The sequence below is a fragment of the Lycium barbarum genome, chromosome 11 (genome assembly GCF_019175385.1).
Source record: "Lycium barbarum isolate Lr01 chromosome 11, ASM1917538v2, whole genome shotgun sequence".
NCBI lineage: Eukaryota > Viridiplantae > Streptophyta > Magnoliopsida > Solanales > Solanaceae > Lycium > Lycium barbarum.
Window position 1 is genome coordinate 117723011 of NC_083347.1, and position 25856 is coordinate 117748866.

At 33.0% G+C, this 25856-nt stretch overlaps 1 protein-coding gene, 1 long non-coding RNA gene, 1 other non-coding gene and 1 pseudogene across 3 annotated transcripts; 2 read left to right on the forward strand and 2 right to left on the reverse strand.

The window, feature by feature from the left end:
* The first annotated feature begins 4363 nt into the window (after positions 1-4363).
* LOC132618497 (peroxidase 27-like) lies at positions 4364-8190 on the forward strand. The gene is made up of 4 exons (XM_060333533.1): positions 4364-4607; positions 5430-5615; positions 6610-6775; positions 7405-8190. The coding sequence occupies exons 1-4, from the start codon at positions 4377-4379 to the stop codon at positions 7812-7814; spliced, it is 993 nt and encodes a 330-aa protein (XP_060189516.1). The 5' UTR covers positions 4364-4376; the 3' UTR covers positions 7815-8190.
* Positions 8191-8605: 415 nt separating this feature from the next.
* Positions 8606-8677, forward strand: TRNAH-GUG (transfer RNA histidin (anticodon GUG)). The gene has a single exon. It is a non-coding gene; the product is annotated as a tRNA-His (tRNA).
* Positions 8678-9116: 439 nt separating this feature from the next.
* Positions 9117-13731, reverse strand: LOC132620186 (cysteine-rich receptor-like protein kinase 10; annotated as a pseudogene).
* A 56-nt stretch (positions 13732-13787) lies between these two features.
* LOC132619052 (uncharacterized) lies at positions 13788-15307 on the reverse strand. Its single transcript, XR_009574486.1, has 3 exons — positions 15286-15307; positions 15054-15135; positions 13788-14214 (listed from the first exon to the last, which is right to left on the reverse strand). It is a non-coding gene; the product is annotated as an uncharacterized LOC132619052 (long non-coding RNA).
* Positions 15308-25856: the final 10549 nt, after the last annotated feature.

Below are 25856 nucleotides of genomic sequence, written 5' to 3' on the forward strand. Positions count from 1 at the left end.
TCTATCAGCACACATGCTACTTGATTTCCAATTTAGTAATAATTTATAAACCCAAATACGAAGCATATTAGCCGAAAGAGTTGCTAAAAAAAAATGTTTACACAATCATGTTATATTTGAAAGGTAATTTCAGGTAAATTCACCAATGAACATTCATTGATGGTAAGTAGCTAGCTATAACATATGGTAAGTAGCCTACAACAAAACAGGTCTCATCGTCGTGTGTATACATAAATAACTTAAATCCTAAAAGAAAACCTCTAATCTCTCAACGATCTTTCAATAAAAAATGGTTATATTTATGTAAATTACACTAAAGATGCAAATACAGAAGCCCAAAAAAAGTTCATTTAGGTAGAATAGTGGGCTTTTAGCGTCAGCCTGCAAAAGTTATTGGGACTCTATTCGGTGAGGTCCGTAGAAAAAGTTCAAAAATAGTCAACTTTACGATTATTATTTGAAAATAATCACAAATTTAAAATTAATCAAATTTTAAAAATTATTTCATGTGAAAATAATATTTAAATAAAAATATCATCGATCCAGAAAAACTGTAGTTTTTTTTTTCAGTCTTTTTTGCTTCTTTTGGACCTGCCATTGAGTTTTTGTAACGTAAACAATGTCTGAAGCTAAAAGAATATACTCCTGAGAGTTTGAAGCTAAAAGAAAAAATCTGCAAACAATGTCTAGAAACATTAGCATCAGAAATCTTGTTAACTATGATCGTTTTTCACATCAGTTATGCTTCATACACAATGTATACTTAAGAGTAACTTATTGTTATAGATCAAGTTCACCTGATGACATAAAAAATTTATATACCTTCAGTGCATAACCTCCTACGAAAATGTTGATTGTTGCCTCTCATCTGACTTGTGGCTTTGATCAAATAAACTTAAAGGGATCTTGTATATTATATTTTTAAATTTTTTACCTGTAAAAATGATTTTTCTCGAAATTTGAAATAAAACTAAAAAAAATGTATATTGGACCATGAAACCAAGTAACCCCAAAAAAACCTCAAGTCAAAATTTTATGATGGCCCTTTTCTGTATCAAATTGATATTGGCAATTGCTGACCTTTGCTATTTTATCTTTACGTAAATGCTTGTTACCAAATTACTGTCGTACCTCTCCAATAATGGGTTGCTTAATATAAGCCGCCTTATTAACTTGCAAACATATCATTCTTTGTAAGCCTTCACCTAATCACGAACTCTATATAATAATTGTTTAAACGATCAAAATGTATTTTTGTAAGTCCCCAAATTGCTTCTTTCTCTCCCGGTCTCAATTTATGTGACACTCTATCTTGTTTAATCAATCGAAAAAAGAATGATAATTTTCTCTATTAGTAACAATTCAACTTTAAATTTACCTTTTTACCCGTAATGAAATGATTTTTAGCCACACAAATTTCTTTTACTCGTTTTAGACCACAAGTTTCAGTCTTTTTTTATTTCTTAAACTTCGTGCTCAGTCAAACACCCGACGGAGTGAGTAATTTATAGCAACCATATATAGTTCTATTGCGGTTAGGTCGTAAGTGATGTCATGTTAATCTTGTCTGGAAAAAGCACATCAAGTAGTAATTCTGCTAGTTCCATTCTTTTTTATATTTATCTGTTAGTTTATATGATTATTAACTGATAGAGGCATGTTACCAGCAAAGTCAACTACAAAAATAATCTTTTAATTAACACTAAAAGTACTGGAAATGACAGTCCTCAATGAGCTGTTCTTAACGACGGCTATAGGATCATATTTTAATACCCGTATCACCAATTATATCGTTGAGGGATCGCGTGGTTTATGAGCAAGTTATAATACTGAAATTATAATATGGTAAATAAATTATAACAAGATTATTTAGTGTATATATACTAAGATGTTTAGACTTTACAGGGGTGTTTTAGGCGAAATAAATTTAGATAAATTTTTGTTCCCAATTTTTAGTTTGGTCTTCTTAAAGGATTTTGAGAAGTGTATTGTTGTCATTTGATTAATTATTTTATCCCAAGATTGTTATTTTTTATTTTATTTTCTACTCGATGTTTGATACCCGCTTTGAGGCATTAATTCAGATTAACACAATATAAGATTTAAAGAAAAATACACTTAATTTCTATCAAGATAGGCTAAGGGTGTCAAGTGGGCCGGGCCAGCCCGAACCCGGCCCGGTAAACCCTGCCCACCACCGGCCCGGCCCAAGCCCACTAATAGGTGTAAGGGGCTGGGCTAGGTGGGTTTTATTAGGGGGCTGGGCCAGACAAGGTGGACAGCCCACCAGCCCGGCCCACCATCAGCCCGGGTGATGGCTCACCGGGGCACCGGCCCGGCCCACTTCAAATTAAAAAAAAAAAAGATAAGTATTACATTTATTACTAATAATAAGTATTTTAAAAACATTGTATCCCAATAAAATAGTTGTAGCTATAATTGTGGGATTCTTAAAATTTTGGAATCAAATATATGAAATATTTATTAATTATTCAAACCATAGTTAGAATCTTATTTTAGTTAATTAAAACTTAACCATTAATTTTAAGATATAATGTCGCTTGGAGATCCATCGGTACAAACATCTCCAATGTATGGAGATGTCGATTATGAAAATTTTGAGCCAATTCCTCCTAATGTTAATATGGAAGAATTGAATAAAATGGTGGAAAATATGTAGATTTAAATTTGAAGAGTTGTCAAATTGAATTTTCTTTTTCTAGTTTAAGTTTACGAAATCAAAGAAAAGTAGTTGTAAGTTTGTAAGCTTTAAAGTTTAAATTCGACTTTGCAATTATCGATTAATAAAACTAAAGGTTCACTGAGCCTTTGAATTTCTTTTCAAATTTGTGTTATAATTTTATTTATAATTTTATTTACAAGAATAATAATCTGTACGCAGTCAAAATAGAACTATAAATGTAATTGTGTAAAACTAATCCTACACAAGTAGCAACTCCAAGATAAATTTCTGCAAGGAGGTACAAACATTGATCAGTGCCCAAAAGCAACAAAACATTATAATAGGCTGACAAAATCAGTGAAATGACAAGCCTCTGAAATTGCTGATGCGTGAAATAAATCAAATACCCCTTTTAAGTTACTATCTTGCTGTTGGCTTACACAAGTTCAAAAATATTTCAATAGGTTATACAGTATACTATATAATAATATAAACTATTAGTTATATATATAATAATATATTAATATAATCTTATTAGTTTCAAATATTTTATATATAATAATAATTAAATATTTTTTAGCATATTGAAATGTCTCCACCGATGATGGAGACGTGACAATCTGCACATGACATTAGGACTTAGGATCAGATGGGATAATTAAATTAAGAACTTTGGTTTAGTATCAAAACTCATGTGCATTGTTCCCATTTAGATGAGTAGGAAATTTAGAGAAAGAGGAGAGTAGGGAATAGTGAGATAATATGGAGAAGAATGAATGGTATTTATAGTTTGAAAATAGGGCCAAAGTATAATTTAAGGAACTTGAAGGTTAAAATAAAGTTGACAACAACTAGATTTTAAAGTATTAAACTTAATAAATTTTAGCATTAGAATTTTTTTTTAAAATAATTAAAATCCGGCTCGGCCCACTAACTAAAACCCGGCCCGGCCCACTAACTAAAACTTGGCCCGGCCCACTAACTAAAACCCAGCCCGGCCCACTAACGGGCCCGGTTAGCCCGACGTGTAGCCCCTATCCGAGGTGGGCTGGGCCGGACACCCTTTCCCTCTCCAAGCCCGGCCCCCAGCCCGGCACACTTAACTTACGGCCCGGCCCGGCCCCTTGTGGCCCACATTTAAATGGCCCGGCCCGGCCCACTTGACACCCTTGAGATAGGCTCAAACTGCAACTTCTCATTAAGGATAGAGAGATCCTATCTATTGCACCATAACTTTTTGTCTCAGAAATGTTATCTCAGATTGAATATGTTATAAAATTTATACGGAAATTGTGATATAAGTAATCGTGAGATTACTTGTGCCACACACAATAAATAATCTCATATTTGATAACGGAAAAATTGTATTTAATAGCAAAAGACCCCTCAAGGAACGTCCTCAACACCTCCTCTTAAACATTAATAAACACACAATTTGATGAGTTGGTTCATTGAGGCAATAGAAAAATATTTTTTAGAATTCAATTAGGACTATAATTCCACTTGAAGCATAAGAAAATGAGAGAAGCCACGTTCTTACATCTCTTCACGACTGTTTCAAATCATCTCAATTATGTAATGAAAATGTTTTTTTATTAAAAGTCTTCTTAGTTCTGCTAAGTATAAAAGGAGAGGATCCTCTTCGCATTTGCTTCAAATTAACCACACACTGTTGAGCTTAATTAGCCACGATATGGCAATTACTAATTCACAATTTGCAAATTGTTTCTTGATTTCACTTATTTTTCTTATTGCATTTGCTTCAAACCATGCAAATGGACAAGAACTCAAAGTAGGGTTTTATCACAAAACATGCCCTAATGTTGAGTGGATAGTGAAGGAAGTTGTTGATGATGTTATATCAAGAGTTCCTAGTCTTGCTGCTCCTTTGTTGAGAATGCACTATCATGATTGTTTTGTTAGGGTATGTATGCAAAATAAATTATTTTATTACTACCATTTTATTAGTGTGTTTTGAGTTTTGTATGAACTCTTTTTAAATATTGCGCAAAAAGGTTGTGGTGGTGTGGCAAGTGGGTTTTAATCCTTAAGGAGAATTCTCACTTTCGAACTCTAGAAATATAATCGCTTTTGATGGAAGCGTTTTACCTCTAAAATGGGATCCGACTAAAATCCTGACTAGACGGGTCCAAAACGGGTATTGAGTGAAAAAATTAAGAAAAGAAAATAATTTTTTTTATAAAAATATTTTCCACGCAGAAGTCATTTTTTTTGGTGTTTCGGTTATCAAAAAATGTTTTCCTTTCTCCACCAATATAAGAAAAATGACTTCCCACATAGCCATGCACACTGGTGCATGGAAGTCATTTTCCTTATATAGTATATTGTCTTCTGAATTTTATATTTCTTGTTTTAACTAGCACTTTAGACATTATTATTGATCTTCAGTACTCAATACTTCTCCAGACCTCACTTGTGAGATTACACTAGGTATGTTGTTGTTGTTATTGTTGTTTTACTCAGTAATTCTATTGAAACACGCTTAGATATGTTTTTTTATTATCATTCTTTACTATATAGTCGTTTCAAAAAGTATTTTTCACTCATTAACTAAACATGGAAAACTAACTTTAGGAAAACTGAAAGTGTTAAAATATTTCATATCGCGGTTAATTAATATTTTTCCACGTATAGAATTTTTAGTGAAAAATTGACTTTCGTCGGACCAAATACACATCAGTCTAACTATAGATCTTTACTTATGTATTCCTCTATATTTTGGCAGGGTTGTGATGCATCACTTCTGTTGGATTCCCCAACAAAACAAGCTGAGAAGGATTCAATCCCAAATTTAAGCCTTAGAGGATTTCAAATTATTGATAGAGTGAAGACTGCTCTTGAAAAATCTTGCCCTGGAATAGTTTCTTGTGCTGATATTGTTGCTCTAGTAGCTAGAGATGTCACTGCTGCGGTAAATATTACAATCTACATGTTAAATTTTATATACCGCCGGTGTAAATATTTTTTACGTTATCAAGTCATTCAAAATATATTATATTTAAGCGTCTTTGAAATGTGGGATTTGAAATCTTAAAAAGAAAATATGTTATTTGCTATACCAGCTAAAGATAACTTGGATGGTGTAAAAATTGATTATTAATATGAACGTTACATAGGTAAAAACTTATCCACACCCGGTGTTTATACCAAGCTAATAGATAGATGACATGTTTTTGTATATAGTCTTTTAGCATCTAACTATGGTTAGTTAACATGCATCCTCACCTTATTAATGTATACAAGCACGATTAGTATAAAATAATGTTTACATTATCACGTCATTTAAAAGATATTTATAGGTGTATTTCTTCGAAATATGAAATTGATAATCTTAAAATATACGACAAGTTACTGCTACAACATTTAAAAGTGATTTCGTGCTGTAAAAATTCATTCTACTAAGGTATGTATTGAAGTACTTAAAATCCTTAAATTTACCGCCTATTGTGGCTGGGTAACAAGAAATTACATTTTGCCACTTTATATGTCTTGTCACTTGAGTTTAACTTTAATTTTATACATTTGACAAAATAAAAATATTTTATAATATCAGGTCATTTAAAAAGTAATGGGTATACATAGCTATTCATTACAAATGGCGTTAGTAATCTAAAAAAAAATACATAGTATATAATTTTACGTAACTGTTAATAACAAAAGGCATTAGTAATCTGAAAAATAAGAAAGTAACATTCTCATTAATGTACTGATGGTGTTAAACTTCTTTTATACTATCAGTGATTATCAATTAAATCTATATCACGCATGAGCTTACATGTGCAATTAATGTGATATGACAATGTCTGGAGAGGATAAAATTAGCCTTTAATTCCCTATTCTCATTACTATATAGCACATGATCAGTCTCTTATTACTGAACTATTTTTGTAATTTTTAAATCTCAGATGAAGGGACCACTCTGGGAAGTTGAAACAGGGAGAAGAGATGGAAGGGTGTCAAACATAACAGAAGCCTTATTTAATTTGCCTCCTCCTTTTGCAAACATAACAGTTTTGAAACAAGATTTCTTGCAGAGGGGATTAAGTGTCAAAGACCTAGTTGTATTATCAGGTAATTGATTTATTCTTCTAGAAATTATTATCAAGGAATTTTTACATTACCGGGTCAGACAAAAGAATTTCTACAATTGAGCCTTCTTGAAACGTGGAATGGTAATCTTGAAAATAAATAAGATACATTACCTACTATAACATGTAAAGATGACTTCAGAAAAAAAAATTCTTACACTAACAGTAGTATGCCCACTGGCCACTTTTTGGCCCTGTAATTCAGAATATCACTGTTGTGGAGTTTCAAATTCCACAAATGAAACTCATTGAGATTAAAGTGGTTATTTTTCAATCGCAGAGGCTGAAAGATGGCTATTTGTGAAACTTAAACTCACACTTATTTAAAAATTGTTAGGCTAGCCACTTTTAGACGAGATTTTGAAAAGATAACCAATTATGTTTGAGAAATAGCCATTGTGATGCTAAAACACACCGTCATGGATTCCAAAAATTGACTATTTTTCAATGACGTTTGAATCTCTAACTATTTTCCAATTACATGTCCAAAAATTACTATTTTTGAATTTTACTCCATTCTTCTAGCTTAATTAGTACTATGGCATGCATGTAAACTACTAGCTAATATTCGAATTTTGTGCTTCTTTCTTTGCATTTTCTTTTTTCTTATAGGTTCTCACACAATTGGAATATCACATTGCTCATCATTCAACAACCGTCTATACAACTTCACTGGAAAAGGAGATGCAGATCCCTCTTTGGACCCAAACTACATAAAAAGATTGAAACTCAAATGTTCACCAAATGATCAAAATACCATAGTGGAAATGGACCCTGGAAGTGTTAGGACATTTGATAATTCTTATTACTCACTTGTGGCTAAAAGAAGGGGACTATTTACTTCTGATTCTGCTTTACTTAATGATGATGAAACTAAAGATTATCTCAAAAAACAAGCAATTAATCCATATGGTTCTACATTTTTTAAGGACTTTGGTGAGTCTATGGTGAAAATGGGAAGGATTCAAGTGCTCACTGGAAATCAAGGTGAAATTAGAAAAGTTTGCACAAGGGTCAACTAGCTAGAAAAGTATAGTTTATATTTATTTTTGAAGTGATTATGGCACGTCTAGTGGTCAACCATATAATTTGTTTTTCTTTTGAGTTTTTAAATAATGTGTTTGTCATTAAGAATTGATGCAAGTTTGTGGTGTTTTATTTTTATTTTTTATGGAGAGATTGGTAAGTTGTCCAATTCGAAAGTCTTTGTAACAAGCGTGAGAAACGGTGGAAAGTTTGATATTTAGTTACTTTTGTCATACTTCATTTATGGATTTAATTTTCTCCTTGCATTTCTAGCCTTCTCCCTACCGGTGGTGAAGCTTTCGATTGTGAAGGAGTATATAATTTGTTGAATTCCCTTAATATAAAGAAAACTTTTAATATAATATTTTTAAAGGTTCCTTATTAGAATTGTTGGCTCTGGGCCTACACCTTGTCCCAATGCCCTGTAGTAATAGATAAAGGATTATTCAAAAAAAAAAAAAAACAACCTGTACTTTACTTTCATGACTACTAAGTATTTTCTCCGTCCCAATTTATATGAGGATTGACCTATTTTGAAAGTTGAACAATTCTTTTTTTTTTTTTAACTCAATTTCAAACATAAATTATTCGAGTATAATAAAATTTACATATTTGAAAACTACATAAAAAATATTATAAGTTGTATAATTAATAATTTACAATATATGGAAAGAGTTGGAGAAAATCATAGTCAAAGAAAGAGTTGTTTAACTCCCTAAATAGGTCAACCCTCATTTAAATTGGGATACTAGTACTTATATTTAACTAGGCTAAACGGAAAAACAAAGTGGCTGTAGTTTAGTGGTGAGAATTCCACGTTGTGGCCGTGGAGACCTGGGCTCGAATCCCAGCAGCCACACTACTTTTTTTGTTTTTCTCTTCCGAGGTTATTAATTTTTTTCTTTTACATTCTTTTCATAATAATCAGAATATTACTCAAATATTTAAATTTGAGACAAAATCACTATGTCTTTGAACAATTAACATTAATTTAAGTTTTTGCATTTCCATAATGGTAGGTCGTTAAGTTGAAAGAACAAATATCCAGATATCATACCTTGCAAAGATTCAATTTTATTTTACTAAGATCCAAGCAGCCACTAACTTTTCATTCAGATTTAATTGAATTGAACTGAAAACTAAAATTTGCATGTTCCTATAAAGTCGGGGGGGAATTGGTACCAAGTTTTAGTCTTTTAGACATACTACTATGAATTATTCACAAAATCCTATAAGAACAGGGACCAAAATTTAAGTTGATCCTATATTAATATGGTGCACCTGAAATAATGAAATACACACATCTAAATAGGATTATAGGAATATAATTCATTGTAATCTCATTCAATCGCCTAATATCTCCATATTACACATAGAATTTTAGGACAGTACATATTTTTTTTTACACCATCAGGTTAAATGACCTGAAACAGCACGTGTTCGTTCATAGAAAACGATGAACTTAAACTACATTGTTGTATCCATCTATCTTGGTTGCAGTTTTGTAATGGATACTTCATTCATAGACAATGGCATTGACTTGCTCGTAGATTAATCCGACTCGAGCCCTTTTGGTAGCATCTTTGTTCGACTACGAAAAAAGAATGCAGGTTGTTGAGGCGTCGGCATAGTAACAGAGTAACTACTAAGCATGAGCACCCCAGATGTCGTTGTAAGTCTTTCATTCACATCTTCTTGAACACATAACAATCCAATATGTATACATTGTATCACTTCATTTCTCGAGTATGACTCTCCAAATATTGGATCCATTATGTTCAATGGTGTGGCATCTCTCCATTGCTTCCAAGCCTACAAGATTTATCCATGAATCATTCAAAAGTTAGCATAAAAAAGAACTTATATAGTTGCACTTATAAAAAGGAAAATGCCCAAATATACCCCTGACATTTCCGATTTGTCTTATATATTCCCTCATGTTACCTTTCGATTCATAGGAGGCCACACCTTAACATTTTTGTCTCAAATATGCCCCTTTCACTAACGATATGCTATTGTGAAAATTGACCTGATACGGTGAAGGCCATCTAGATGTATATTTGGATCTTTTTCAATTGTTCAGGTGTATATTTGAACCTTGTCAACTGTTCAAAAGTACGCTCCAAATTATTGCAGACGTTCTTAGGAGTAAACTTGAATCATTTGTTTGTCGACGTGGTCCACCGTGGCAAAATGTCAGAGCCAAGCTGGATAGCCACTAGAGTGAAGGGCTAATCTAGGACTAAATTAACAATGTGGGGCTTTCTTGGGTGGAAAGGTAGATAGAGGACAAATGCACGAAAAATTTAATACTTCAGGAATAAATTTGAATCTTTTCCCTTTATAATGTACGACAAACTGAATACCTTACATAGCTAAGAAGGTCTTCACGGGTGGAATGGTAGATATAATATTTATGAATGTAATCTTACATAGCTAAGAAGGTCTTCAGCACCGTTTGATTGAAAACATTAGATTTAACAGAGTATTGTCCGTGCATAGCATACTCTGGTGACATATAACTGCTATAAACAACCAAACAAGCAGGAAGGTTAGTGAGAAAAAACGTATTCTTAAGAGAAAAAGGTCTTTACAGCTTTCATATTCTATGTAGGAAGTGTGCATATATTGAATGATTCGTTGGCAAACACGAGATAATAGTATATATCAACATAGTTTTAAAACTTACTATGTCCCAACAATCCTGTTTGTTATTACTTCACTTTGATCAATCCCAGATATTCTTGCCATTTCAAAATCTGATATTTTGGGGTTCATTTCTACATCTAAGAGTATATTGCTTGCTTTGAGATCACGGTGTATAATTCTGAGGCGAGAGTCCTCGTGAAGGTAAAGTAGTCCACGTGCAATCCCTCCAATAATCTTGTAATGTCTCGACCAATCTCGTAACTGCTGCTTTTCAGGATCTAGAAGTTTGTATAAAACATGGTTTTATTTAGGCAAAAAGGATGTGAAATCCAACTTTGTAAATATGGGAATTAAGAAAATATGCAATGATAACATGAACCGCCTCTTAATAAAAATCCCTCTATGCAAACTGTAATATGTAAGTTGCTGAAGCTAGTTTTTCAGTAGATTAAGAAAATGCATGCATCTTTGTATAGGACCAAGAAACAGAAGCAGTCATGTAACTAAGCTCCCGCTATGTGCGTGGTCCAAGCAGGGACAAAGCTATCCTCATCCAAGAAGATAGGTCAGAAACAATTCTTTAATGTTTAATACTATATGTTGAATCCCCTTGACATTGTGTATATATACTTGTTTATAGTATAACCCCCCTTTAGGGAAAATTGTGGCTCGGCCATTAGTCTAAGGAAGGGCTGGACCACATTGGGTCTATTGTAGGCAGCCTTACCTTGCATTCTGCAATTGCTATTTCCACATAGGCAATTATAGAAACAAGAAGAATATATAAAAATGAATGTTATCAGATTGGAACAAACCAAATAAGAAATAGTTGAGGCTTTTGTTGGGGACAAATTCATAGACAAGTATCTTTTCCTCTCCTCCAAAGCAGTATCCCAGTAGTCTCACTAAATTTCTGTGTTGAAGCTTCGCGATCGATACGATCGATACGATCGATCTCATTCTTAAATTCTTCTATTCCTTGCCCTGAGCTTCTTGATGGCCTCTTCACGGCTATCTCTTGTCCATTAGGAAGTTTACCCTGAGAGTGTAATAAAATATCAATATAAGTCAAGAACACACTGGAAGATGGACTGAGTTCTTGGATGTGCTTGGTACGACCGAAGTCGTTTTCCATGGAAAATGTTTCCTGAAAAAACATAAAATATTTTCCTTGAAAATGTTTCCGATCCCTGATGAGTGAGAAATATTTTTGAGAGTGTTTTAATTAATTTTTTGAGTCCTAAAGACTAATAATAACGTCTAAGTGTTAGTAGGAAAAGAAGATGAAACTATAAGTTGAATATAGTAGTTGTAAGAAAAATAACACCTGCCAATTAAGTGAGGGAACTCATTTTCCCCATTTTCACCTGATAACCAAATACTAAAAAATGACTTTCTCGTAAAAAACGCTTTCTTGAAAAACAACTTTAGCATATCAAACACACCCCTTGTGTCTAAAAAACTGACTTCACCTTGTAGACAACACCAAATTCGCCTTCATCAATTCTGTTGTCAGTTGAGAAGTTAGTCGTGGAAGCTCGAATAGTGTTCAATTGATATTACAAGACTCAACAGTTGAAATTTCATCTGCATTTAGACAATAAAGAAACTCCGAAAGTTTCAGCAGATGCTACGTTAATACTTTTGGTGACAATAACTTGGAAATAATTAAATGAAAAATGCTTCCTCCTGTTGTTCTAGTTATGACACTTTACCTGTTATCTCTTCTATAACATTGAGTTCTCGCGAAGCTCTACTTCTTAGCCAATAGAAATTGAAAAGAAGAGCAGAATTGAAACAACTATGGCAGCGATTACGCCAGATGCAAGTACCCCTTTTCCTGCATCAGTTAAACAAAATTTTATTCAAAACATTAAACTGAAATCGCGAATCTGTTTGTTTATACTGAATAGAGTGGAAGAAATATACGGTTCCAAACACAATCAAACAAATAAACAACTAGAAATGATGGATGTTGTCAAACATTTTATTTTGTTGCCATTTTATATGAAGAGCAACAATATATAGAATGAACACGATTATCAAGTTCAATTTCACACGTGGTCATCCAACTAAAGGTCATAATACTGAATTTGGTAACAGAAAGGTAGAACACATGATTACCCTTTAACTTGTCTCATTTTTCGGCTACACATCTTAAGTTTGCGCGATCCTATGACACCCCACCCAAACTTGTTCAAATGTATGGATCTTGTTGATTTGGGTCCTTTCCTGCGAAGTTCGTGTTTGGCCAGAATATGACGTTTTCAGGCAATAACATGCAAATTTTTGTCTTGCTTTTACTTCTGATGCTCCTCGTGTTGATCAAATTCACTCTCTGTGTCACATCAACAAATAAGTGGGTAACAGTTTCACTTTGAGCAAGTCTAGAAGGATTATAGGAGTCTCACAAACTTAAGATCGTGCATACTTGAAAAAGAGAAAGTTACACATTTGGGTGCTCACCAAAATTAATTACACCTACTAGCCATATATAAAAAAGCTATACACTAGTTATGTATAACATATGCACACTATATGTATATATACAATAAATATACATTTACCGACTATTATTTTGGTGAGCAGCTATGCAATGTAAAAATCCCTTAATAAAGTGCAAATTGAGTTCAATCAAGTGATTTAACCACTAAATTAGAGAACAACACGTGTAAAGAAATTACCACTATTGTTGTTTGTAGAACCGGGCGAAGAAGGTGGAGGAGAACCGCAAATTGGTAGTGCAGGTGGTGTCACGAATGCAGTAACGTTGTAAAAAGGGTACAACTCGTACCTAAGTGTACAACTTAGAAGCAGAACTCTACCACCTCTCGTGCCATCACTTAAGTTTCTGATAGCAGCTATCAGGCAATTTTCACAAGAAGAATTAGAGAGATCAGGTATGCATTGTGCGAATGTATAAGCTCTCTGGAAATGGAACGACGAAAAATTGGCTTCTTTAGTAGCAAATTTTTTCCCCGAACGATTGTTTTGATTTGCAACCACAGTTTCTAATCCAAACATCACATTTCCAAGCAGTGACAAGAGCTTGTTTGGTTTATTAAAACTCTGTGTAGTACACCAAGAATATCTTGTCGGCGTACCAAAGATAGGTCCATTTGAGTAATGTACTAGGCATTCGTCAACCCAAAAGACAATAATTTTTCCGTTTGGACAGTAATCTTCTGAGATTATTTCTTTAACAACTGTTGACACACAATTTTGACAGTCGTTAAGGGAAATGTCTCCCCTACATAAAAACATGCCATAAGCTATGTCGTACCCCGTGTGACCAGCTGTGGAGTTGTATAATCTGTTAGGCCTCGAAGCATTAGAGCAGGGGCGGCTCAATGGAATTTGTGGCCTAAAGTCAAATTTTAATACGAGGTCTAAAGTATATTGAATAAAACTAGCTTTTGCGTCCGTCACACGTGCATTTCGTGCGTCGCATGTGCATCCCATGCGCCTCACGTGCATCCCGATGCACGTATGCCAGCCACTAATTCAGGACCTTAATTAAGACTAGAATTTACTCACTTGGAATTATAATGCTGGACCTGGCTTGCCCATATCTTCTTGGATCAGTACTTGCTGTGCATGAAATAAGCTTCTTCAGCGCAGTGTCCAAACAAGTAGTCATGTAGATTATTGTTTTTGTTTGTTGCAATCATCTTGTCATTTATCCGTACCACTGTGTCAAAGTAAGCACTATGTGGGAGAGCCGCACTTGAAAAAAGTCCATATTTCCTGCACTCATAATTCCAGAACTCTCGGTCATCTTTGTTAGCTTTCAAGTTAAGCCATATAACTTTCAGATCTGTGTCAAACTTTTTGTCCTGTGCAACTATGCAAAACAAATATATAAAAAGTTATAATCATAATCATATACTCCACATTATAAAAAAAAAGTTATACTTTTTACTTTAAAATATTTAATTTTTTCAAAAATTAATCTATAAACCTATAATAGTGAAAAATGAGGCCCCAAAAATTTGGAGGCCTAAGGCCTTTGCTTTATTAACTTCACTCTAAAGCCAGCACTGCATTAGAGGACAAAGATGATAAAAGGGCTTTGAGATTAGAGCTATAAGTGCTGTTGGGAGTGTAAGAAGTTGTGTTTGAGCAAAAAAGAAAAAAGAAAATGCAGGATGAGAATAATGATCTTGGCCATTAATCAGGCTGATAAGAAAATTCTACAACATAACAAAATATTGAAGTACTTCAACATCATGGTGCGTTCTAATCTTTGTTTAGATTTCGAATAAAGTGACATCCTCATATTATTTTTATAATTTAACTTAGTCATGTGATAATATAGTACTGACAAAGTTGATAGTGTAAAGAAGACTTTGTTACAAGTCAAAAGATAGTCTTTAATATGAGAAGTAATAGCGGATAGCCCCATATGGTAAAGCTTCCAAAATTTGCATTTGTCGAAAAACAACTTTATAAGGTAGCAGTTTGTATTTGTTTAATCAATTTAAAAAATATTTTTTACAACATTAGAGCAGTAACTTATTCTCGGCCAAGGTTCTGAAAGTGCTTATGGGAAAAACTATTTTTTGCTGCGATAGAAACTCACTTACTTTTTTCATAAAAGTTTGGTCAAACCTGGGCTGATGGCGCTTCGTAACGACTTGCATGGAGTCCACACGGACAGAGACTAGGCTGCACATATATAGAATTTAGACCAGGATTAATTCTATTGAATCCATATCTTAAAAGCATTAAATTCTCGTGTTATAAAATAAAATTGTGTATTAAAATTAAAAAGCAACAAAAGGCACATAGAAAGAAAGAGAAAGCAATGAGTAGTACTTTTCTATTTTCTATTTTCTCTTTCTCGATGATTTTCATCTACACCACATATGTCTATTTATAAGCAAAAGTAAAACTTGGGCAAAAGAGTATGCTACAGTGATGGCCACATGGCATCCACATTTATTCATAACACTCTCCCTTGTATGTCCATGTAAACTAAACATTCTAGTGAAAGAAAAGTACTACACATAGTTATTTGTAATACGCATTGCTTGCTGCCTCATTAAAAATCATACCAGGAAAACCCAATGGAACAAAATCTTAGTTAAGGAAAAAAGAGTGCAACGCGTATTTACTCCCCTTGTTGGAAACATCACTTAATGTCTCGAAGACGATGCATTCAAATTTTTATAGTAGCTTCTCAAATGTTGAGGTTGGTAATGCCTTAGTGAATAGATATGCTAAGTTATCACTTGAGCGAACTTATTGAACATCTATTTCACCCTTCTTTTGAAGATCATGAGTAAAAAAGAATTTTGGTGAAATATGTTTTGTTCTGTCTCCTTTAATGTAACCTCCTCTTAGTTGAGCTATGCATGCAGCATTATCTTCGTATAATGTTGTTGGAATATTCCTCTCAAAAGGAAGGCCACATGTTTCCTGAATATGTTGAGTTATTGATCTCAACCAAACGCATTATCGACTTGCTTCATGAATGGCTATTATTTTTGCATGATTTGAAGAAGTAGCAACTATAGTTTGTTTTGTTGAACGCCATGATATAGTTGTACTTCCACATGTGAGTAAATAACCTGTCTGGAATCGACCTTTATGTGGATCGGACAAATATGCTGCATATGCATAACTTATTAGTTGTGACTTGGATTCATTTGAATAAAACAGTCCCATATCAATGGTCCCTCGGAGGTATTTAAATATATGCTTAATACAATTCCAGTGTCTTTTTGTTGGGGAAGAACTAAATCTTGCTAATAAGCTTACAGATAAAGCTATATCTGGTCGAGAATTATTGGCAAGATACATTAATGCCCCAATTGCACTCAGATTTGGTATTTCAACACCAACAAGTTCTTCATCATTTTCATAAGGTCGAAATAGATCTTTATTAATATCAAGTGATCTCACAACCATTGGGGCACTCAATGGATGCTTTATCCATGTAAAATCTCTTTAAAATATTTTCAGTATATGTTGATTGATGGACAAATATTCCATTTGTAAAATGCTCAATTTGTAGACCAAGACAAAATTTCGTTTTTCCAGGTCTTTCGTTTCAAATTCCTTTTTCAAACATTCTAATGCCTTTGGAAGCTCTTCAGGAGTTCTAATAATATTCAAGTCATCAACATATATAGTTATTATGACAAATTCTGATCCAGACCTTTTCATAAAGACACAAGGACAAATTGGGTCATTTTATGCCCTTCTTTGAATAGGTATTCGCTAAGGCGATTATACCACATGCGCTCTGATTGTTTTAATCCGTATAAAGATTTTTGAAGCTTTATTGAATAATTTTATTATTTGAGCAAGTAATCTCGCAAATGACAAATTGCGAGTTGATAACAAACACACATGTGACCATCTTGTAGATGCATCTATTAAAATCATATAATATTTAAATGGTCCACATGGTGGGTTAATGGGCCCGCATATATCACCTTGTATACGTTTTAGAAATGCAGGGGATTCAACCTCAACTTTAATTGTTGATGGTCTAGTAATTAATTTGCCTTGAGAACATGCAACACAAGAGAATTCCTTGAATTGAAGAATCTTTTGGTTCTTCAAAGAGTGCCCGTATGAATTCTTAATTATTTTGCGCATCATATTAGAACCGGGATGGCCCAACCAGTCATGTCAAATAATAAAATCATTTGAGTTAGTAAACTTCTGGTTTACTATGGCATGTGTTTCAACCATGCTAATACTTGTGTAATATAAGCCGGAAGAAAGAGCGGGTAATTTTTCGAGCACATATTTCTTACCCAACATCATTGTAGTAATATAAAGATATTCAATCTTTTCATCATTTGTAGTCTCAATATGATAGTCATTTTGGCGAATGCCTTTGAAACTCAGTAGGTTTCTTTGAGACTTACTACAATAGAATGCTTCGTTAACTGTCAAATTTGTTCCTCCAGATAATAATAAATTAGCTTTTCCGGAGCCTTCAATTAATCTTATACTTTTAGATATTGTATTAACATTGACTTCTTTCATCACCAAATAAGAGAAGTATTTCTTATCTCTTAAAATAGTGTGTGTTGTAGCACTATATATAAGACATATACCATCGTAGTTGATCTTGGGTCCAGCTGATGACTGGGGAATTTTCATATTCTCGTGAGAAATGGCGTTCAACTTGTTCCAAAGGAAAAATACAATTTATAGAGTCTCGTGCTGATAACGTGATATAAAATAAAATTGTGTACTAAAATTAAAAAGCAACAAAGGCACATTGAGAGAAAGAGAAAGCAAGAAAGCAATGAGCAGTAATTTTCTATTTTCTCTTTCGGGATGGTTTTCATCTACACCACATATGACTATTTATACGCAAAAGTAAAACTTGGGCAAAAGAGCATGCTACAGTGATGGCCACATGGCATTCACATATGCTATCCACATCTATTCATAACATCTTTTACTTTTCTCTATCTAGTCCATTTTCGGCTTTAATTTTCTTACGCAATTGCCCACCTTCACCTTGCTGACTTTTACCCTATAGAAGAAAGGGAATGAAAGAAAATTAAAAACAAAATACCTTTTTCGGTTAATCATCTCATATTCAAAATTTAATCATCAGAATAATTTTGATTCGTGATGTGTATGTTTTATTAAGAGGGAAGCATTTCTTATCAAGGATTATTTTAATCTCTAATTTGAATCTTAAATTTCTGATTGAGAATGGAGGAATCTCATGCAAGCTCCACATTCTTTTGTGGTCTTTTTGTTTTTATTTACGTAACTGCTGAAGTAAATTAAGTAGAGATGTTTCTGGTTTGTATGTACATATCATCCTTGGTAATAAAATACTTATTTAACCAAAAAGAAAATAAGTACAGTTCAATTTCTCATATTGACGGTGTAGATCTAATTAAACACTCATATACTAATAATTATAAATAATTTTTATGAAAATGGTAATTAATCTATCACTGGTAAACTACACTCAGAAAAAAATAGTTTATGTGACTTAAACCAGGTAAGTATAGGTGAAACTAGGGGGTGAGTGTGTGTGTGTGTGGGGGGGGGGGGGGGTTTGTTGAAAATCGTCAAGGTAAAAACATTAATATTTCAATTTGTTCATAGAAATCAAAATATGCAAATTACTAGCACAAAATTTATACTCGTAACTAACTAAAATCGAAGCTTTAATAAAATTTTCAAAATAACTTGTATCATTGCCTACTCAAGTTCTAGTAAACTTGTTCCCGTTTCTTTTTGTGTTTAATATCTCTTCAAAAATACTTACAGATAGGACCACTAGAATGCAGTATTAGCGATTGCATGAGATAACTTATCCGTATTTGGTGTTTATATCAAGCTAATAGATGTATGACACATGTTTGCACATAGACTTTTCACACCTAACGGTTAGTTAATACTTTTCACACCTAACCATTAGTTAATATGTATTCTCCACCTCATTAAATCACTTAACTATAGTAAAGGACATCAAATTATTGTTTTACATTTAATAATCAAACAAGAAAAATACTCTGACAACGCGTATTTCCTCTTTGATCAAATATTAGCCTCCTTTCTAAAATATGAAGTATAGACTTTATGGTGTCTTCCAACTGTCATTATCAATTTTATTGTATTATACTTCAGTTTTTCTTACTATTGATCTGAACAAACGAATCGGAACCAAAATGCCCCTAAAAAAATTACTTTGAACAAAAATATCCTAACAAAAAAAATGTTATAAAAATACTTTTAGCGCAGTAATTTACTGCGCTAAAGCAGTTCACGGAGACGGAGCTGTTAACTGCTTTAGCGCAGTATTTTACTGCGTTATAGAAGCTATTAAAAAAAATAATCTATAACGCAGTAAAATACTGCGTTATAGAAATAGTACCAAAAAAAAAAAAAATTGGCCGACTTTATTTTTTGCAACACTTAGTGTTTTTTTTCATTGACCAATGATTAGTCGTGTGTCAAGACTCCGAAACGTCAATATTTTATATAAAACCTGATATTTTTTTTTGCGTACAATAATGTAGGCTCAATACATCAAGGATACGTAAATGTTCGAATCGTCATTTTAGAGGTTGAAAAGGTGCCCGAAGTAAGTTTTATTTGTAAATTTTAGGTTTAAGTGTTCTATATACATAGACGTTCATTTTTGTTTGAAGACTTGTTGTCATTAGCTTAAGGTTTTTTTATTTTTAGGGTTTAGATTTATTGAAAATAAAGCCGTTGCCAAAAGGTTTTTAACTGCGCTAAAGAATTTTGTTTATATAGCGCAGTAAAATAGCGAGCACTAAAAAAAATTTTGGCAATTTTTTTTTTTTGTAATACTTAGTGTGTTTTTTCATACTTTGACCAACGATTAGTCGTGTGTCAAGACTCTGAAACGTCAATATTTTATATAGAACCTGATATTTTTTTCTGCGTACAATAATGTAAGCTCAATACATCAAGGATACGTATACGTTCGGATCGTCATTTTAGGGGTTGAAAAGGTGCTCGAAGTAAGTTTTGTTTGAAAAAACATAGTGTTTGACTGTAAGGTCATTTTAGTCAACTTTATATGTCGAGAAAATTAGTCAGCTTTATTTTCAAAAATTGAAACCGCAGGAGTGAAATTGACATTCACAGCTACATTACCCCGGGATTTTTACGTTGAAATCTATTGCGTATCATCATCTTATAAGTAAATAAAATTAAAAATTTCACGTCAATTTGGGGGAAAATTGAAATTGAATGGGATAAAAGGTGTTTTTTTTTTTTAAAATCGGCTCGGCCAAACCGCCTTGCGGCGTTTGTCCGCATAGATCTCGGAAAACTACGCAAGTTAAAAAAAAACGCGTAAATCGAACGTCCGAGCGCAAAGTTATGACCATCTAAAGTTTGACCACTTTACAACTAGCTTTTCTCCCTATATTTTTTAGAATTATATTTATATTCAAAATAAATTTATGTCTTGATTAAAAAATAACACGCTTAAATCAAAACCTTAAAAAATAAAACACTTAAACCTTAAACAAAACTTACTTCGGGTACCTTTTCAACCCCTAAAACGACGATCCGAACGTTTACGTATCCTTGATGTATTGAGCCTACATTATAGTACGCAGAAAAAAAATATCAGGTTCTATATAAAATATTGACGTTTCGGAGTCTTGACACACGACTAATCGTTGGTCAAAGTATGGAAAAAAACATTAAGCGCTGCAAAGAAAAGATTTATTAAAATAAGATGTTGTGATCTTTTTATGGAAAAAAACACTAAGTTCCTTAAGTGTGTTATTTTTTAATGCGTAACTTTCTTTCGAATATATTGCAAAAAAAAAAAAATCGCGTAAATCGGACGACCGAGGGCAAAAAATCACGTATATTCAAAATAAAGTTACGCTTTAAAAAATAACACACTTAAATCTAAACCCTAAAATAAAAACCTTTAAGCTAATGACAACAAGTCTTCAAACAAAAATGGACATCTATGTATATTGACCACTTAAACCTAAAGTTTACAAACAAAACTTATTTCGGGCACCTTTTCAAGTCCTAAAATGATGATCCGAACGTTTACGTATCCTTGATGTATTGAGCCTACATTATTGTTCGCAGAAAAAAAATCAGGTTCTATATAAAATATTGACGTTTCGGATTCTTGACACACGACTAATCATTAGTCAAAGTATGGAAAAAAACACTAAGTGTTGCAAAAAATAAAGTTGGCCATTTTTTGTTTTGTACTGTTTCTATAACGCAGTATTTTACTGCATTATAGATTTTTTTAACAGCTTCTATAACACATTAAAATACTGCGCTAAAGGTAGTTTTGTAACCTTTTTTTTTGTTGGGGTATTTTGTTTCAAAGTGATTTTTTTAGGGGCATTTTGGTTCCGGACTCAAATTTGCATGCCCCCCCCCCCCCCCAACACCCCCAACATCTTATAGTCAATATATAGAGAAATTTACGTAAAATATACTCTTCGACCATCTAATTTATCAAACATGGCAGAAGTATACGCTGCATATATACTTGTGTTAAGGAGCCGTTTGGACATGGTTTGAAATCATAGTTGAAACCATGGTTTCAAACCATGTTTGAACATGCAATTTGGACATCTTAAGTTGTATCTTCTCTTATAGACATAAAAACCCTATAAGTTGTGAAAACTATCAAAACATTCCCAACTCTTATACAATCTTACCAAATGAGCAAGTCATAGTTCATAACAAAATTAATACGCTACTAGAAGGCCTTTCTAAAATATACAACATCAATTGATCAAATTATAGTTCAATAAAAAAAAAATTAACATGAATAGTAATGAGGTTGGTAGATATAAATAAAGGTTGGTAGACATAAATAAAGATTGGTGGAAGTTAATAAGGTTGGTAAATGGTTGGGTGGGAGTAATTATTAAAAATATCCACCAACTTATGGGTCAAATTTTATATTTAAAATTTTTGAAACCATGGTTTGAAACCCCAAATCACGCCTTTTTGGATGATTTGGGGTTTGAAACCATGAGATGAAATGCATGTCCAAACGCTGGTTTCATCTCATGGTTTCAAACCATGGTTTCGAACCGCATATCCAAATTCCTACTAAATACACTTTTAATAGTATGAAATACATGGTAAACTGCAGTCAGATACATTCAAATGATAGTGTATTCACAAATCTCAAAAGTAATTCCAACTGTTTCGATTGAACTTTTAAACACCGGCTTGTAGATAATAAAAATTACATCTGTTTTTTCTTTACCAAAATGCATCTAAAAATTTGATATAAAAACAGTGATAATTTGGAGGTCAATTCAAAATTACAATCAGTACTAATTATACATCAATTGCTTCAACTGTGTCACAATCTATGGCTGGCCTAACTGGTTCTGGTGGCACCTCGTTATCGCTATACGCATTGTCATCTACCTTCCGTGCCGTGTAGTCCCATAGGAGTGCACCATATCTCATACGGAGCATCGTTGCATCAATTTCTGCTGGAACCCTTGACCCGAGCTCAAATACTCAGCAAATGCTGCCACGTAAACACCACAAACCCTGAAAAAAATAGAAGAAATATATGAATAATTCAAAAGGTATGAAAAAAAGAAAAGGAAATGTAATCAAGAAATATACATGCTCTGATCCCAGGATATTGCTGCGGCATATTCTCAACATACAATACATCAAGGCTATCAATCTGTCTCTTGTCCTTGTAAGTCGGGTGTTTTGTCAAATTGATGTCTTGTTAGTCTGACAGACATGTAGCAAGCTTGTGTATTTCACCCTTAACAACTGCGTTGTGGCATGCGGCTTGATATGAGTTGTAGACTTAAAGTCGTTAGTTGTCCGAGTAAAGTGATCAAACGTCCGATTTTTGAACAGTAAATAGAACAAATATACCTCTGTTGAATCTACATGACCTATATCAGTCTTCATTTGTATTCCAGCATCATGGTGTATGTAGTTGTCAGCTATCCGATATATGTCACTGTCGTGTACATGAACTGGAGCTTCACCGTCAGCACCCTAAAAAGGAGTGTATTTGTTAAATCCATGTATGCATATTGAAAACATTTGTATCTTGAGTTATTGACTGTAATTGTATTTTTGGTTCATGTATATACTTGTATTTTGGATATTTGTTTCATGAATTTGTATGTATGCATATGTATTTGAAGTATGTGTAGTTGATTCTCAGTTCATCACTGGTTCAGATACACAAATATATTCAAATACATATATAGATATGTATACATGTACTTGCCTTTCTTTCGCAAGTAGTAGAAAATGACATCAATGTGCTGAAATAATTAAATACATACAGTTAGAACAAAAAAAATACATAATGTACTTCAACAAATGTAAACGTAAGTCAGGGATTGCACCTTATCATTCCACAGTTGCCCATTCAGTGATAAAAGGTAGAACCAATTTTTATCATCGACAATTGTGATGCCAAAATTGTACTTACTTCCATGCTAAAAAACGGCCATCTTCTTTTTGTAAGAGTCTTCCTTGTTCTGTCTATAGAATGAAATTAAAAAAAAAATACATAGGATTATTTGTTATAGTATGTTTTTCACCCTGACAAGTAGTCTCTTACGAAGCCACACACGATATTTATCAAAAAGCTCTGTATCTAGGGGACCGACCGGTGATGGGATCTTACTCAAATGGATATTTTTTTTGTCAAAAATATGCACCCGGATAATACCTGAACTACTTCATGTATAATACATATTAAAAAATTAACGGTTTATTACACAATACAGTCAAAATACATTAAAATGTAGATAAATACACACCTGAAGCTGAGTCGAAATTCGTCGTGTAAGGGGAAATCTATTATTTACTAGCACGCTTGTTTCAAGCAACTAATAAATGCAAAATGATTCGTGTTTCCTCAATTTGGCTTGGAAGCAGCTCATCAGCCAAGTAAAACAGAGATATAGGTTGCACGTCCTCAACGACTTTTTGTGGCGTCTCTAAAACTGAATGATTCACGTGTTTCCCGACATTTGTTTCATGATCTGGTTTTCCAGTTCAACACTGGTTCAAATACACAAATTTATTCAAATACATTTATACATATGTTCAAATACATGATTCATCATTGGTTCAAACTCCCATATATTTAACAAAAATTGAACACCCAGAATAAAAATACATATAACTCAAACAAAAAACTAAGAATCAACTCCACATACATTCAAATACATGTATACATATGTTCAAATACCTGCTGTTGACACCTAATTTTGATCCTCCACATTTTAAATTAACTAGTTAAGCTTCTTGAATTCAAACAAAGTGAAATACATATTCATAAAAGTCAAAAAATATATTCTTCTTAACTAGATTTGATATTATTTTGCCATTTTGTTTGGCGAAATATCTTAATAGATATCATATATATGTTACATAAATTTTAAGTATTAATTATGTTAAAAAAATTAGTGTTTAATTGATATTTATTTCAAATTGTCCAAATATTATTTAGTCCACATTTGCAAAGATATATATATATATATATATATTCAAGTCAAGAAGCTTAATTAATTAATTGAATATATAATTTATCTACAATTTACATGAAAATGGTCATGTATTAAAGACAAGTAAAAGGATTCCCAGACAAGCCATATTCGCCAATTAGGCCCAAATAACTCAAAAAATTCCCAGCCCAACTACACCAATACACGGCCCATGTTTCTTTTTTCATTTACTCTCTTAGTTTTGTTCCCTGCGTTTAATATATGTAGTGTTGTTTTCTCTTCTTTCGTTTAAATCTCGAAATATTTAGTTAATGTTTAATTGCTTGATTTCAGCATGAGTTCATTTTATTCTAACTGCCCTTTGGTTCGTAAAGCACAATTTGTTTATATCTTCTCTCAGTGTCCTTTGTATGTTAAAACGAGTTTAATTTAAATGGATGAATGTGTTTCTAGTGTTTTTTGGGCTGCTAAGATTATATATAACGCTCATGTCTAGCATGTGGGGTCCAGTCCCCTATCTCATATTTTAAGGAAGGAAGATTTTCTTCCTTTGACAAAATATAGATGAAATCACATTGACAGCTATTTTTGAAATGGGATAATCGGCTATTGAATGTGTTCATAGTGAACACCTTGACTTGCTACATTCAAGTAATGTCACTGATGACATCAATAGGTCCATTTCATCCTTATAAATAGAAAAGCTTTCTATCATTTGTAATACACCAGAAAAGAGAGAAAAAAAATTATAGAGAGCAAGATATTCCATAGACTGTAAGAAAATAGTCTGTGAAGAAAAATAGAGTGTGAGCGATATTGTAGTGAGGTGGGAAAAAATCAAAAGAGTGTTTTTTATTTTTGAGTGTGTAGTGGTCTTTGGAGTATTTATACTCGTGACTACACAGTGTAAAATTCCTTACTATAGTGATATCAACTGCTCCTCTTGGCTGTGGTTTTTCCCTTATTCAGAAAGGTTTCCACGTAAAATCTTGGTGTCATTATTGCTGTATTTTATTCTTGCTGATTTAACCATAAGTTAGTGTTCCGCGTTTATCACTAATACCGTAAATATTATTTTTGCGGGTCTATTTTATTCCCAACAAGTGGTATCAGAGCCAAGGTTCTGTCCGAGTATGCTCTGTGGTTGCAGCACAGTCTAAACTTCCACATCAGAAAAGAATTACTTTGGTCTCCTAATAAATAGTATTTGTATTTGTGATAAACGATGGAAGCCAACACTAGTAGAATAGTTACTTTGAGTGGCGTAAATTATGCCATTTGGAAAGGCAAAATGGAAGATTTGCTCTATGTCAAGAATTTTCATCAACCTGTTTTTGCCACTAAAAGTCCTGATAATAAATCAGATGAAGAGTGGAATTTGTTGCATCGGCAGGTTTTGCGGCTTTATTAGACAGTGGGTTG

What these genes read in the sequence shown, in the direction of transcription:
- LOC132618497 (XM_060333533.1), top strand. Translation starts at nt 4,377, where the DNA reads ATGGCAATTACTAATTCACAATTTGCAAATTGTTTCTTGATTTCACTT. An exon ending in ATCATGATTGTTTTGTTAGG is followed by an intron (nt 4,608 to 5,429) that starts GTATGTATGCAA and finishes ATATTTTGGCAG; the next exon opens with GGTTGTGATGCATCACTTCT. An exon ending in AGACCTAGTTGTATTATCAG is followed by an intron (nt 6,776 to 7,404) that starts GTAATTGATTTA and finishes TTTTTCTTATAG; the next exon opens with GTTCTCACACAATTGGAATA.